The 14,295-nt window shown below is 39.0% G+C and overlaps 1 protein-coding gene across 7 annotated transcripts in view; it reads left to right on the forward strand.

Moving 5' to 3' along the window:
- LOC111863422 overlaps positions 1-14,295 on the forward strand; it is a 357,450-nt gene that overhangs the window by 334,110 nt on the left and 9,045 nt on the right. For 5 of the 7 annotated variants that reach the window (XM_023849735.2, XM_033751056.1, XM_023849739.2 and 2 more), the window contains 4 exons: positions 642-714; positions 3,266-3,384; positions 4,557-4,644; positions 9,010-13,103. In XM_023849735.2, coding sequence (XP_023705503.1) covers positions 642-714; positions 3,266-3,384; positions 4,557-4,644; positions 9,010-13,094 — 4,365 coding nt within the window. In that variant the 3' untranslated portion in view covers positions 13,095-13,103. The remainder of the gene's footprint in view (positions 1-641; positions 715-3,265; positions 3,385-4,556; positions 4,645-9,009; positions 13,104-14,295) is intronic. The other 2 variants (XM_023849737.2, XM_023849738.2) reach the window with 2 other exon arrangements.

A 14,295-nucleotide genomic window follows, 5' to 3' on the forward strand; every position in this document is an offset into this window, starting at 1 on the left:
GCACTGGGGCAGGTTTTCTCAGAGTACTTCGGTTTCCCCTGCCAATCTTCATTCCACCAATTGCTCCACAATCACCCTCACCTATCATCTGGGGCTGGTACAATAGGCCAGAAGTGGCCATAGTACAAGAGACTTAGTCCTACCCTACTAGCAATAAAAAAAAGACCACTTATTAAGAATTTTATGAAGTAGCTAAATTAGGGTTGTTGTGCATTCATGTACAGTATACAGAGGTTGTCTCTTGTTAGACAACCTTGTTCCATTATCCCTCAGGAGTTTGTTGGAACATGTAATTGTCTTGTATTGAGTGGCTCTGAGACATTTTAATTCAAGAAAACATACGTCATCTCCAGCTTATTGCACTTGTTTTGGCCAGCCAGTTCAACAGGTCATTCATTCTTCATTGAGATGCTAAATGTTAGAATTAATTCTTCAAACACTATATTAATGATTGTTTTGTTATCTTCCTGTCCTACCTCTACTTTTTCCTCAAAGAATATAGTGTCATATATTTTTAAATCAGCAATGTGGTAACAGTTGTAACCTGAGTGCAGCATACTATTATAAGTAATATAAGGATGTTCTTGTAAGTAATGAATTATATTGTGTTTTTAAAGTGTTATGTCTCTTGATTTATTCAGGACTCTTTGGGTCAACATTCAGGCCATTCTTCAAAACTGTCCTTGCATGACAAGAAGACATTTCATGATAATGGTGAGTTTCTGTGAACATTGTAGCTAGTTTCCCTTATAGGATAAATATACATCAGCTTAAGAAGATTGTACAGTATTTAGAACATGGAAGGGTGTTTGCCAAGACTGAGGTTTCATATTAAAGGGATTAAGTTATCTTCCAAGACAGAGCCTTCTATTTGAAACCCAGTCATATGTTCTTTCAAGGGTGTATAGATTTCTATAAGATGTCGCAGTAGCCCAGTTGGTATACCTATGGTCTGGACAGCTGAAGTTCGGGTCTTGGCACGGTCCTATAGCTGTTGACAAACTAAAGTCTTGTGAATTATTCATTTACATAAAAGGGCTGACATAAGGTCATTAATGTATTTGAATTATTTAATTGGTTAGCTTTTTATTGACGGTTTAGAATGGTTCATGGATAGTTAGTTTTGTTTTTCATCTGTTTGAAATCGGGTGTTACAAATATGAAGAGTTCTAGTTTCCGGGATATCACGTTATATAGTCCAGTAAGTCGACAGTTCACTGATATTTGGGAGGAATATATTGCTTCAGTTTTCATGGCTGAAGCTGCCTCTTTTATGCTTTTCTCTTACTTGTCATATGTTTCCACCCTGAATATGGAGGTTATGTTCCTCTGAAACATCAGCTGACTTTCACTGGACTAAACAGTGTTATTCACCAGAATGTAGAAATCTTCACACCGCTGCTGTGACTCAAACCATACATATGAATTTGAGTTTCACTAAAACAAGATTATAAATACTGTTTAATATTCTTAATTTTTTTTAATTTTTTTATTTCTAGTGGGGTGGGATTAAGTCCATTGTACTGCGGCCACTTCTGGCCTGTTGTACCAGCCCCAGATGATAGGTGAGAGTGATTGTGGAGCAATTGGTGGAATGAGGACTGGCAAGGGAAACCGAAGTACTCGGAGAAAACCTGCCCCAGCACCACTTTGTCCACCACAAATCCCACTTGACCAGACCCAGGATCGAACCCGGGCTACCATGATGGGAAACCAGCAACTAACCGCTTGAGCTATGGTGCGATCATATTTTTACTTTAAACTACACTTATTTGTTAGGATTTTTTAATGCACTTGAAAGAAAATGAAGATGTACTTAGCTAATAATTCACATAACTTCTTATTATTCAGACCTTATCCTGGCTGCAAATGCATCCATTGTTTAGAAAATGTGTTCATTTTAGCTAGTTAGTAGGACAGGTGCATGAATGGTTGACCAGTCACAGCTGATGGTCTGAAGTAATGACTAAAGCATAAAGAATGGAAAGGTAGTGGTTTGTGTGTTTGGAGTTAGGCTGCTATTCCAGAACTTTCCTGCAGGTGTTAGCACAACTATGATAAACCTCAGTCAGTATAGTCAGTGTAAGCTAATATTCAGACTTCACACTTTCTAATTACAAGTTAAATTATCTTGGAGCTTATGCTGCAGTTAAAGGCCTGCTAAAGGTAACTTATCTAGCAATCAGTCTTTAACACAACCTAAACTGCTTGATTTAGTTAAAACATATATTTTAATTCTAATATTATGCAATAATTTAGAATTTGATTATGAGAGTAAACTTAGCCTTCATTCTTAAGTTGAAGTTGGTTATATCACTGTTTCAGTGAAGACTGTGAATACAAAGTAACATCTAAAAGCCTTGGCAATAATTTGACCTGTACATGTATTTAATGTACTTTTTCATTATCATTCTTCACCTGTTATTTTGAGGTTGATTAAATCAGGGGTAAGAAGAATATCAGGCTACTTAGCATGTGTAAGGAAAATAAGAAATGCATAATAAGTTTAGTCATTAAGCCTTAGAAGAAGAGATATCCCAGGAGATCTGGGTGTAGGTGAGCAACTAATATTAAAATTGAATTTAGAGAAATAGGGCATGAGGTAATAAACTGGATTCAGCTGTCTGAAGATAACATCCGTGAAAATGAACTTCTGGGTTTTCTGAAAAGGAGGCATATATTCAACAGCTGACTAACTGTGAAATTTTCAAGAAAGCCTGAGTTCTGTAGACTTGGTTATATCTCTGGCAGTTCTTTTCAGAAGAGATTCTGAAGGTGCATGGCACTGAATCTGAAAATATGCCATATTTGCCTCAACATGATATACTGTTTTCTCTTCAAATACCCCTGAGGAAATGTCTGTCGATTTCGCCGAATTTGTAGCTACAAATTGAAATACAGTTATTTTTCTAGGAGGTAAAAAAAGGTAAAGCTATCCCTGTAGCAGGCCGTGGAGGCCCATAGGGTTCTGAGACGTCGAGGCTCCCACATCTTCTAGACACTCAGCTTACAAATGGTAAGGTTGACAACCTTACGTTCCGGCCGCCCTTTACCCCCCGGGAATCTTCCTGGTATCATTTCTGTTAGAGGCTGAGTGAACCCCAGGGCTGTAGTGCAGCTGGAAGGATTAGGTCAGTTGAAAAATCCCATGACCTCATCAGGATTTATGGCATACACATCTAAATTGTTTCTGTGTATGAAATTAGGAATTAACGCTGAAAAACTAAGCAACTGCAGAATTAAATATAAACATATGATTTTGCAGATCTGGAACTGGATTTGGGAGTATCAGCTATGCCACTAAGTCATAGTGCGGCAAGGCATAAGATGGCTGTAAGACCAAAACGAACCCATGGTGCACCTCGTAGACGGCGGATACAGCAGGTGAGTGTGAAACATTGTTAGTAATCTTTATGTATTACTATTGATCTGAAGTTTGATTTTGATTTAATCCCTGGGGTTAATGCTGATGATCTATTTAAAGTTAAAGTGACTTCATAATATTAGTACATATAGTTTGCCAATGTGGTAACATATCTAAATATTTTCATGCTTTTGATCCACATAACGTGACATGGTTCAAGGCCTGGTAAGAATGTATTCTATTTTACTTACATTTTTATGGCATGAGAAATATCGGTAGTCTCCAGAGATGTCATATATTTCTAACTTATGAGTTCATAAGGTGCAAGTATTCATTCTTATGAATGAGTAGATGGACACTCTCATCTGCAAGTAGCATCACTTAATGTGTATGTAAAACTTCTTTCTCACAGGTCTAATGATGGTGCATAATTAGCGCCAAAACATGTGACCTTGTTAACCATTTTCATTGAAGCTGTTATTAAACTGACATGTTTAACAAGCTCTGTTTTTCAGTTCAGTACCACCAAATGCACCATTTCAAACCAAAGAAAGAAAGAAAGAAAGAAAGAAAGAAACAAACAAACACACACACACACACACACACACAGATGGGCCAAATTCGGCTTTTATGATTGTGAATATTCCAAAAGGCCAGTTTAGTGTTTTATGGGCATTTTCTTGGAAATTATGTGCACACATAATATCATATATTAATTTTATTAGTAAGTCTTAAGTTTTGTCATGATGTTACCTGATACTCCGATCTAGAAAACCAAGATTAACGGCCATGGGGATTCGTTTTGCTGACCACGTGACACCCTCTATCCGCTGAAGTTGGCACTAATCTTGCTGACGAGCAGCGGTCGCTTGGTCGGTATAGTCCACTAAAACCACAGACTAAAACCATAGAGTTTGTTTTGTTTTGTTACCTGATACACCAGATATTCAAGTTAGGTTGTTATGTGAAGTACTGGACCACATTGTCTAATTTCAGCTACAATTTAATTTGATTTATTATTTTTTCAAGGAATCTGTTACATTCTCTTCATCCAGAGGAGTGTTATGAATACTTATTGAAGGACAGGAGGTGGACAAGTTTCAAGTATTAGGTGATTTTACAGCATTGAAAAAGTGTTCCTGCAAGTTGTGTCTCTTCATAGACAAATTACTCATCTTACTGTCATTTGCAGCTGGCTGGTGTCAGCCCGTTACCATCAACACCGGAACTAAATGAAGAGGCCTCAGGTCGCAGTTCAAGTCCAGATGGTAAATCATCAGGTCAGTGTTTCCTTTTTCAATGTGTCATTCTCAGCATAGAGGATGATAATGGCAGTTTGTTTTTTTGCCATTAATTCACGTTTTTAAGGATAAATTATGATGAAGCATATCAATATAATAATATAATGAGAATAAAACCTGAAAGATACTGGAATTTTGTTGTATTTCGGCCGGAAGCTGAGGTAATTTACTATCCCTTATATAACAGTTTAGAAACATTTGTTTTCATTTCTCTACAAGACGAGTACAGATTTTTACCTTATATAAGAGTCTGTTTCTTCTTACTGCTTTTTCATCTTGCATACAGACTTTGGTGGATAAGAATAGAGCATGTTGATATCACAGAAATTCAGATTGTGATGATCTGGGTGATGACACTGTGTAGCCTATGGTTGGATACCATTGTGTCAGAGAGGAATGTATTGCTTTCTTATACAGGGTAGACAGGAAGGTTCTTTACTTTTGTTGGTGGTGTGAAGCATTAGTTTGGTCTCATTCAGTTAGTGGCCATGTGTTGTTTAGATTAAGTATCACAACATTATATTAATGTCTTTTAATAAACTTATGATGGAGTGTGAAATAATAGAGAATCTTCATGGAAGGTTCCTTTATTCTCAAGTACTAAGTGTACATGAGTATTCCTGCTAGAGGAAATTTTATAAAAATGTTTTTTTAAATTCAATATTTAACAATTGAGGCTAGAAATTGGAGTCAGTGCTGTGTAAATAAATGCCATATAAAGTCACAAAATGAAACATATGATCAGTTATGGATCTGTCTGTATTCATCCTTTAAACAGACAGGTCATTTTAAATTATAAACACAATCAAAATTAATGTATGTGAAAGCAGTGTATATTATGAAGGTTTGAACTTTTAGTGTTATTTACCAGTTCTGAGGCAAGAGGAAGATTATTGTTCATGCTGTGAACTCAATTCAGTGCCTTTAATGTCATGTTCTGTACTTTTAATTGCTGCTATCTTTGTTAACACACACAAATATATGTTTGCTTTTATTTCACTCTCTTTCAGCTCTGTGTAAGGCTTCATACCTTCATAGAAATAATTTCTGCAGACAGTTCCTTTCAGATTTCTCCCACAGTTGTGTGCATTTAGCTTTGTAATGTAATGCATGTTCAGTGTTTCATGGCAGAGCCATTGCTCAGATGCAGTTCCATCTGGAGCAGGTTATATATGCACAAACCATGTTGGTTGATGAATTCGTTATTAATTTTTTAAAGATTTTATTATAAATATGTAAGAACATTTTATCAATTGTATGGAGTGCTAGAAAAAGACCCCTATATACGTAGGTCATACCGAAGTCATGAACAACTTTTTTTGCATGTAACCTGGGAACAGCAGACGATAGAGAGTATGGTGGTAGGTGGAACCAGCTGTTGTGCTAACCTTGAGTGTCTTGTGATGGCAATAGCTTGCATCACGTGACCAGTATCACTCCTAACAAAATGGCCGACAACGATATGTTATTTTGTCAGCGTGCTGTCAATGAATTTCTTGTGAAAGAGGAAATCCCTGCTTCAGAAATTCACCAGAGGCTTCAACGTGCTTATGGAAGTGTGAGCAGTGTTCGAAGATGGGTGAAACATTTTAAAGATGGGAACACCAGCATCGAAGATGAGCCTTGGAGCAGTTGTCCTCGAACAGCCTCAGCTGAACGCAACAAGGAAAGAGTGGATGAGATCATTCAAGATGACAGGCATGTGACTGTGGACACAGTAGCCTGAAAACTTGGAATAGAGCACAGTGCAGTACAGGAGATGATTGAAAGCTTGGGTTATAGGAAAGTTTGTGTTCATTGGGTCCTGTGGTTATTGACCGAAGACCACAAAGATCAGCGAAAAGCCATCACCTCAGAACTGCTGCAGAGATATCGACACAAAGGCGATGATTTTTTGCTCTGTATTGTGACCATTGACGAAAGCTGGTTTCACCATTTTGAGCCTGAAACGAAACGGCAGAGTATGGAATGGCACCATTTGCATTCTTCATCAAAAAAGAAGGCAATAACAGTGCCATCAGCTGTGAAGGTGTTGGGCACAGTCTTCTGGGATGCAGAGGGGTTTATTCTGGCCAAATTCCTGTAACCTGGGCAAACCATCAATGTTGCTCGTTATGTCCGGACGCTGCACAAGCTCCGTCGTGCATTGCGCGATAAACGTCCGGGACGAAACATCATCATCCTGCATGGCAAAGCTTGCCCTCACGCCGCTCGCCTCACATTGGAAGCAATTGCAAAGATGGTGTGGGAAGTTTTTCCACACATCTCCTATAGCCCTGATCTGGCACCCTCCGACTACCATCTTTTCGGATTTGTGAAGGATCAGCTGCGTGGACAACGTTTTGAGACAAGGGAGGCAATTCAGAAAGCAGTGCGTCAGTGTCTTTGGATGGCTGGAACGGAATTTTATAGAAGGGGAATTTTCAAACTCCCAGAATGCTGGGAGAAATGTGTACAAAGAAGTTGCGATTATGTGGAAAAATAAAGAAAGGTCTGTAGATTGAGGTGGTGTATTTGGTTTGTCAATAATACAGCATGTTACTTTACAAAAAATTGTTGCTCATGACTTTCGGTACGACGCTTGTAATTAATTCATTATTTAAAAATTATCACAATGGACTTAATGAAATGACCATATCTTGTGGCCTTTTTAGGATATTTGTAAAATGAAATAATTTATCCCATATCTTGTTAATATCCTTGCTTTAATTGACAGGAACTAAACATGCAAAACAATATTATATTTTAGAATCCCATTGCATTGAGGGATTATCCTTATAATTAAAGTACATGTCAATAATGCAACACTGTAAAATACATGAAAATATGTCACTCAATAAAAATGTATTTTGATACTTAAAGATGTTACAATGATTAAAATGTCAATAGGACACTAAAAGATATTTCATACATTAAAAGTGATTAACAGAATTTCTGAAATGTCTCTGGTTTTCCATGTATTTTTCTAGTTTTTTACGACATGTTTCAGCCTCACATTGACCATCATCAGGTGATTTTCTTTTTTGGGGAGACCACTGCACTGCACCCGTTCACTGCTCCTTTCATGCACGTTTAGTTCAATCTCATGACTACTTGCTGCACTCTTTACAGCTGTTTGTGGTTTTTTATATGTCGTATCTTCCTGTATATGTGTCACCATTGCTCTGTCTGTGTACAGATAGACACAGATAGGCAGCAATAATGAAACATAAGACATGCAAAAACAACAAATACCCGCAAACAGTGCAGCGACTAGTCATGAGATTGACTTAAACGTGCATGAAAGGAGCACAGTGAACAGGTGCAGTGCAGTGGTCTCCCAAGAAAAAAGAAACAATCACCTGATGATGGCCAATGTAAGGCCAAAACATGTCGTAAGAAACTAGAAAAATATGTGTAAAACCAGGGACATTTCAGAAATTCTGTTAATCACTTTTAATATATGAAATATCTTTTAGTGTCCTATTGACGTTTTAATGATTTCAACATCTTTAAGTATCGAAATACATTTTTAGTGAGTGACATATTTTGATGTCTTTTATAGTGTTGCATTATTGATGTGTACTTTAATAGTAAGGATAATGCAGAACAATGTAAATGAAACTGTTTAAGAGTAATGACGCCAGTGACAGGTTTTGTCACAATGTAGAGAAATTTTATATTATTAATTGTGGCAAAGTCGTGAGAAAATAGATGTTTATGAAAGAGAGAGAAGGGGTGATGGAGTTCTTATCATGTGATTCAGAATTCAGGTTCACACTGGGCCTGCTGACAATATAAAAATTCATAAATATCATCACGTTGTAACTTCTGTTTAGAGATTATGTTAAAAAATTGTAATTCTCATTGAAAGTAGTAATGTTTTTTACATAAATTGATATCTTTAGCTCACTGTACATGTAGGCATTCACCATAAATAAAATATACTCTTGTCATGAAGTGCACATGTGTTATAACATTTTAGTGAAGACTAATGTAAGTATTTTTATGTGAAATGAGAGAAACTGAAAATGGAGAACACTATTTTCTGGAATATGATGCTATGTATTCTGGTAGAAGTTTATCAAGGTTTCAGAAGAACATTCTGCCCCTATCTTCAAGCAAGGACTTGCTTTCTTGACTTAAGCTTTGTCCCTAAAGATGGAGGTGGTATGTTCTTCTCAGATGTTGGTAAATGTCTAGCAGACTACACATTTCACAGGAGATGTTATTCTTCATAGTCTGTGCTATGTGAAACTCAGACTGTAGAAGCTGCAATTAAATGTTCATATTTATAAAGATATCTCTGACACTTAGCAGTTGCATGTGTGTGTTGCATGGCTTCACTCTGTCTCTTCTTTGCAGACTTTATTGGCACTGATGAGCTTAGCACTACTATTGCTGTCAGTGGCACTGATCAAGTCACTGCTTGGCCTTCAGCACACCCTGTTACTAACTTGCTGCCTGCTGATGTTCAACTGAAATCTGCATCTCTTCCTCCTGGATTAGCATTAACTCCAGAGATGCCAAATGCTGAAACACCAATTGTTCCAAAAGTGAAACGTTGCAACTCCAACATAGCCCACCGGCAAGGCGCCACTGTGCAGCAATTTCAGCGTTCCATTTCAGATGAATACAGCCACTCAACAAGAGTAACCAGCATGGCAGGGTACCATCATCATACTAAGATTGTGAGTGAAAGCGACATTGTCTCAAAGGCTCTAAGTAAAAGTGGAGGGAACCCAGAGAGGCAGAAAAGGGTGTGTGGAGTAGTTGGAGAAGAGGATGAGGAGGCAAGAGAGGAAGATGTTAACGATGATATGTTGTACAGGGAGAGAGAGCGAGATGACAAGAAGAAAGATGAGTCTTCATTCTTCAGCAGATTTATCAGAAGGAGTGGCAAAAAGAAGAAGGATCATCCACAGGATGCTGAATGCACATCCAGCAGCACTGTGTACTCTAGCAAACAAGTTTCTGAAGTACCCCCTGTGGTACCCAAACGCATTGATCTGAAGGGACGGTATGCAAATGAAACTGTAAATGATTATCCTGTAAATGTACCACCATTGCAAATGAAGCAACACACAGGGAAAATGGGAGGTACTCGAAGTACACCAGCTTCAAGACAGAGAGTAAAGCCCATCAACATTCCAGCTAGTCCAGAAGGCCCACGTAAGGTGGAAACTAACCGAGAAGTGGAAGAAGTGACAGTTGGTCTGCCTGTACCATCTAGTCCCCCTCCTCCAGCAACAGAAACAGAAGCAAGCAAAAAATCTCAGGAAACTATACCAGTAAACCGCATGCAACTGCCATACTGTACTTCTCCACCGAAACCTACTTGGCCAGAGCCATCCATAGGCTTTTACAGTATTAAGCCATCAGACTCGCCTTTGTATGCTGGTAACAAAACAAAATCTTGTTTAGAAGTCGTTTCTCCTTCCAGGGAAGGTTTGGAGCCGACATTGATTGATAATGTATGGACCCATGACCAAGAAGACAGTGTAACAGATTTGCAGCATTTCAGGTCAAAATTGAAGCTTGCTGGATTATCTTCATATCAGCAAAGATTGATTGCCAATGAACTGAATTGTGATGAGCGTGAATACACTTCACTGATAGACACTGTGATCACTGAGGATTCAGAAGAGAATAGAAAGCATGCAGTGAAGAAGTCAAAGAGCTTCAGAAGGGAGCCAGAAGTTTCTGCATTGTCTAACAACTTGCCTGCTTTCATTGGTGAGAGTGAAGCCAGTATTTTGAACAGATCTCCACAAGAATGTTCTGTTAAGGGGGAGACACTATGGAAATATGAGATTGAACAAACAAAGACTGTCTCTAGCCATAAGATAATAGATAATATTGTCATTAGTGATGTCTCACAGCTGCCATTGTATGAAATCTCTACAGCTGAAGACTGTAATATGATTAGTGGAAACAAAGACAAAGGCGACACCACTGATCCTTCATCAGACTTAACTGGGAGACATTTTACTAAGAATACAATAGTTACCACAAGAACCATAGCAAAAGAGACATCAACTACTGTAGAAAACAGTCCTATGGCTAGCATATATCACTCTAGGCAATCAGATCACATAATGAAAAAATCAGCCTCTTTGGACAGCATTGGAAGTTTAAGTGAGTCAAAGAAGTCACCATCACCTGAACTTCATCTGTCCAGTAAGAAGTCATCTTCTAGTGAGAGTATTAACAGTGTTACACAACAGGTTATGGTCCCTGCCAGTTCTGAAGGTTTCCGTACTATTCAGAACATAAAGTTAGAAGAAGAGAGCATTACAGTATCTAATATCAGTACTGCTGAAAGCAGTGCTGTACCAGCAAGCCAGTTAACTGATAAAGTAAGTCCCTTGGATGTGAAAAAACCAGTCATATTCTGTGTATCATCCAAAACCTTACTTCCAGAATCATCCACACCTGCAGGAGACACCACTTCCAAACCTTTGGAGCCCCTTTCTCAGTCATCTGCAGCTATTTCTAACCAACCTGTGGAAAGAGTTACTAATAAAGTATGTTTTGAAAAGGAACAGTCACAGGTCACAACCCCTCATCGTGTTCAGGGTTCCAGGGCCCGACCTGTAGGGCCCTCATCAGTAGAACAAATCCCAGAATTTCTGAAAGTTCAGTTAAATCGAGTTGATAGTAAACCTGCAACTAATGTGGTTCTGTCTACATCTGTGGTTTTTGATAACACAGACCGGAGTTATAATCCACAAACAAGACCCAAAAGGAAAGAAAGTCTGGGGAAGCTGACTGAAAAGGCAAGTTCTGAAACTGCAGGAGCTGCACTGAATGAAGTGTTGATTACTGATACACCAGCCACTCCATCAACACAGTTGCCAAGTGTAAGAGATAAGAAATCAAGCAAGGAAGATGTGATTGTAGTGTATGATAGTAACATGGCTACAGAGCCAGCTACACAGTCTTGTTCCTCAGGAACTGTCGTACAAGAGACAGGCCAGAAAACTATGACTGCTTGCAGTGATTCTTCAGCCAGAGTCACGGATAATGATACCATGTCGGCAGCTCCCTCACCAAAACAGAGGAGCAAGTCATTCCCTTCCACAAATCAAATGAATGTGACCAATATAAAGTGTTCAGTTGTTTCTATATCCTCCAATATGGCATCTTCTCCACTGCCATCAGGGTCCTCAAAACCAGTTCTAAAGAAACAAGCAACAAGTCTTGATTCAGCAGATAGCCACAAATCCTTCATGAAGAAGCAAATGAGTGATGATTTTGAAGATATTACAATTGTTGACAAGGCAGTCATACCAAATGTGGAAGAAGTGTCCAGTAATGTTCCCAACCTTGAAATGAGCTCATCAAGAAAAAAGTCTATAACAAAGGAACATGGGTCTTGGAGGGAAGAGGAGATCATAGCAACAGAAAAGAATCAGGAAATTGGCTCTGTTGAAGTAGTTCTCCGTAGTAAGAAAATAATCTCTACAAAAGACTTTGGGCTTAGAAAAGAAGAGGAAACAAATATGGTAGAAAGACGTGCATCAGGAGGAGTGGACACAGCAAGCAAGCAGGATGGGAAGAAGTTTGGACTATGGAGAGAGGAGGAAGGTCAGGCAGAGAAGCGAACTTCTGGAGGAGAGACGATCAGAACACAAGAAAACAACTTGGGTACTTCTGAAGTGGTTCTGCGCAAGAAATCCATTTCACGGGGTGATAGTGGAAAGGGAGGGGGAGGGAAGGATGAAGAACCAGAACTGTTGAAGGTTTTTGCACGCCGTTCTTTGAAACTGAAAGACAGCGAGAGTGAAGCTTTGGGACAGCAAGTCGCAACCAAGAGCCGCACTGAACCAGTATCAGAGCAGCAGGGAACAAAGTCAAGAGACAGCGATAAAGAGAATGAAGGCGGTGATTCACCACGTGAAGAAAGGAAGAAACAGATGATTAAAGAGCCACTCGGTGAATCAAAAATACACATTGATTCTAGTGAGACAATACCAGTCTTGAAAGCTTCCACCACAAGTATAAGTCTGTGTAACACCCCTCGAATTGGAAGCATTGTGACTGGAACAAACAAATATCAGCGATCTCTTAGCAGTGGAGCCACTATGAATAACGAACACACTACTCACAACTGTGATGCAAGCTTCATATATCGCAAAGATAATCCTGGGAACAGCCCTGACAAGCGACAAAGGCACAGAACTATTCCTGAAACCCCAAATACAGAATTGAGCTTGGAAAAGACACCTCATAGAGTATGGGCAAATATTTACAAGGAAAAGGAAATAGATATAACAAATTCTGAGACAAAGAGATTGAATAGTGACAAAATAAACTTGCAAGGTGAAAATATACCAATTTCTGGCAACAGTGAAGAAAGCAGTATGCCAAGATTTAAAAGAATCCAGCAGAGGAAAGAGGAGTGGGAACTACGAGCCCAGCAGGCATTGAAGAAAACATTACCATAGAAATTGTAGGTGAGTGTACACAGTTACTAAGGCTTATTACAAAACAACATTTCATATGAGCATTTCTTAATATTTATGTGAGCATAACAAAGTCTTACTAATAATCAGAGAATTTCACAGGAAACTTAACCATGTACAGTGGAACTTCCATTTAATGCTCCTTGATTTAAGCTTTTCCTCATTTAGAATCCAATTTCTGTGACTCTGTGTCAGTAACCTCAGAGTGAAATTTACTCAATTTTGTATTCTCCTCTTTTGTGTTAAAATCCACTAACTCTGAAAGAAACCATAAATTGGGGTTTTGCTGTGTTTGTGTAGTACATGTCCAGGAATCTTCCTGAGGGTAAAGGGCGGCTGGTGCATAAGGCTGACAACCTCACCGCCATCTGTGAGCCAATTGTCTAGAAAATGTAAGAGCCCCAACGTCTCACAACCCTGTGGGCCTCCATGGCCTGCCACAGGGATAGCTTTACTTTACTTTTTTATATAGTGCATGTATGTATATGTTATATACTGGACCTTAGGGGGCTCAGTCAGTAAAATGACTGGGGAATGGGCTGGACAAGTGGGGTTCAGTTCCTGGCTGGAGCAGACTGATTCCAGACTGGCCATACGGCCCTCCCAGTTTCCTATCCAGTGGGTACCAGAGGCTCTTTCTTGTGGATGAAGCTGACCACTTACCTCTGGTGCAGAGGTTGAGAATGCTTGAAATTATACTTCATATACTTCTACATATCTTCATCGTGTGTTGCTTAATTACGTGCAAGGATAACTTTACCTGTAACTTTAGCATTGTATATCATACTTATTATCTGGGATGACTCAGCTGGTATAGTGACTAGACTCCAGGGATGATGATTGAGGAATTTGGATTCAGCTCCCAGCAGGGCAGGAAATTTTTCCTTGCTCCTTAATGTCCACACTGGGTCTGAGGGCTCGCCAAAGCCTCACATCCAGTGGATACTGAGGGCTTTTTCTGTAGAGGTAAAGGGGGTGGGTTTGAAGCTGACAATTTACATCCATATAGTACTGAGGTTAAGAATATGTGGTGCTATACCTCCACTCCACCATATGCCATCATAGTTCAGTGCTCAGTTAAACATGGTGACAGTTTACCTTTACCTGATCATTTATATGTTCCTCAAAAATTCTGTTTCTTTTGTAATTGGTACCTCTGCCACACTACTTAAATAGAATACAT

This window comes from Cryptotermes secundus, unplaced genomic scaffold, assembly GCF_002891405.2.
Source record: "Cryptotermes secundus unplaced genomic scaffold, Csec_1.0 scaffold964, whole genome shotgun sequence".
Lineage (NCBI taxonomy): Eukaryota > Metazoa > Arthropoda > Insecta > Blattodea > Kalotermitidae > Cryptotermes > Cryptotermes secundus.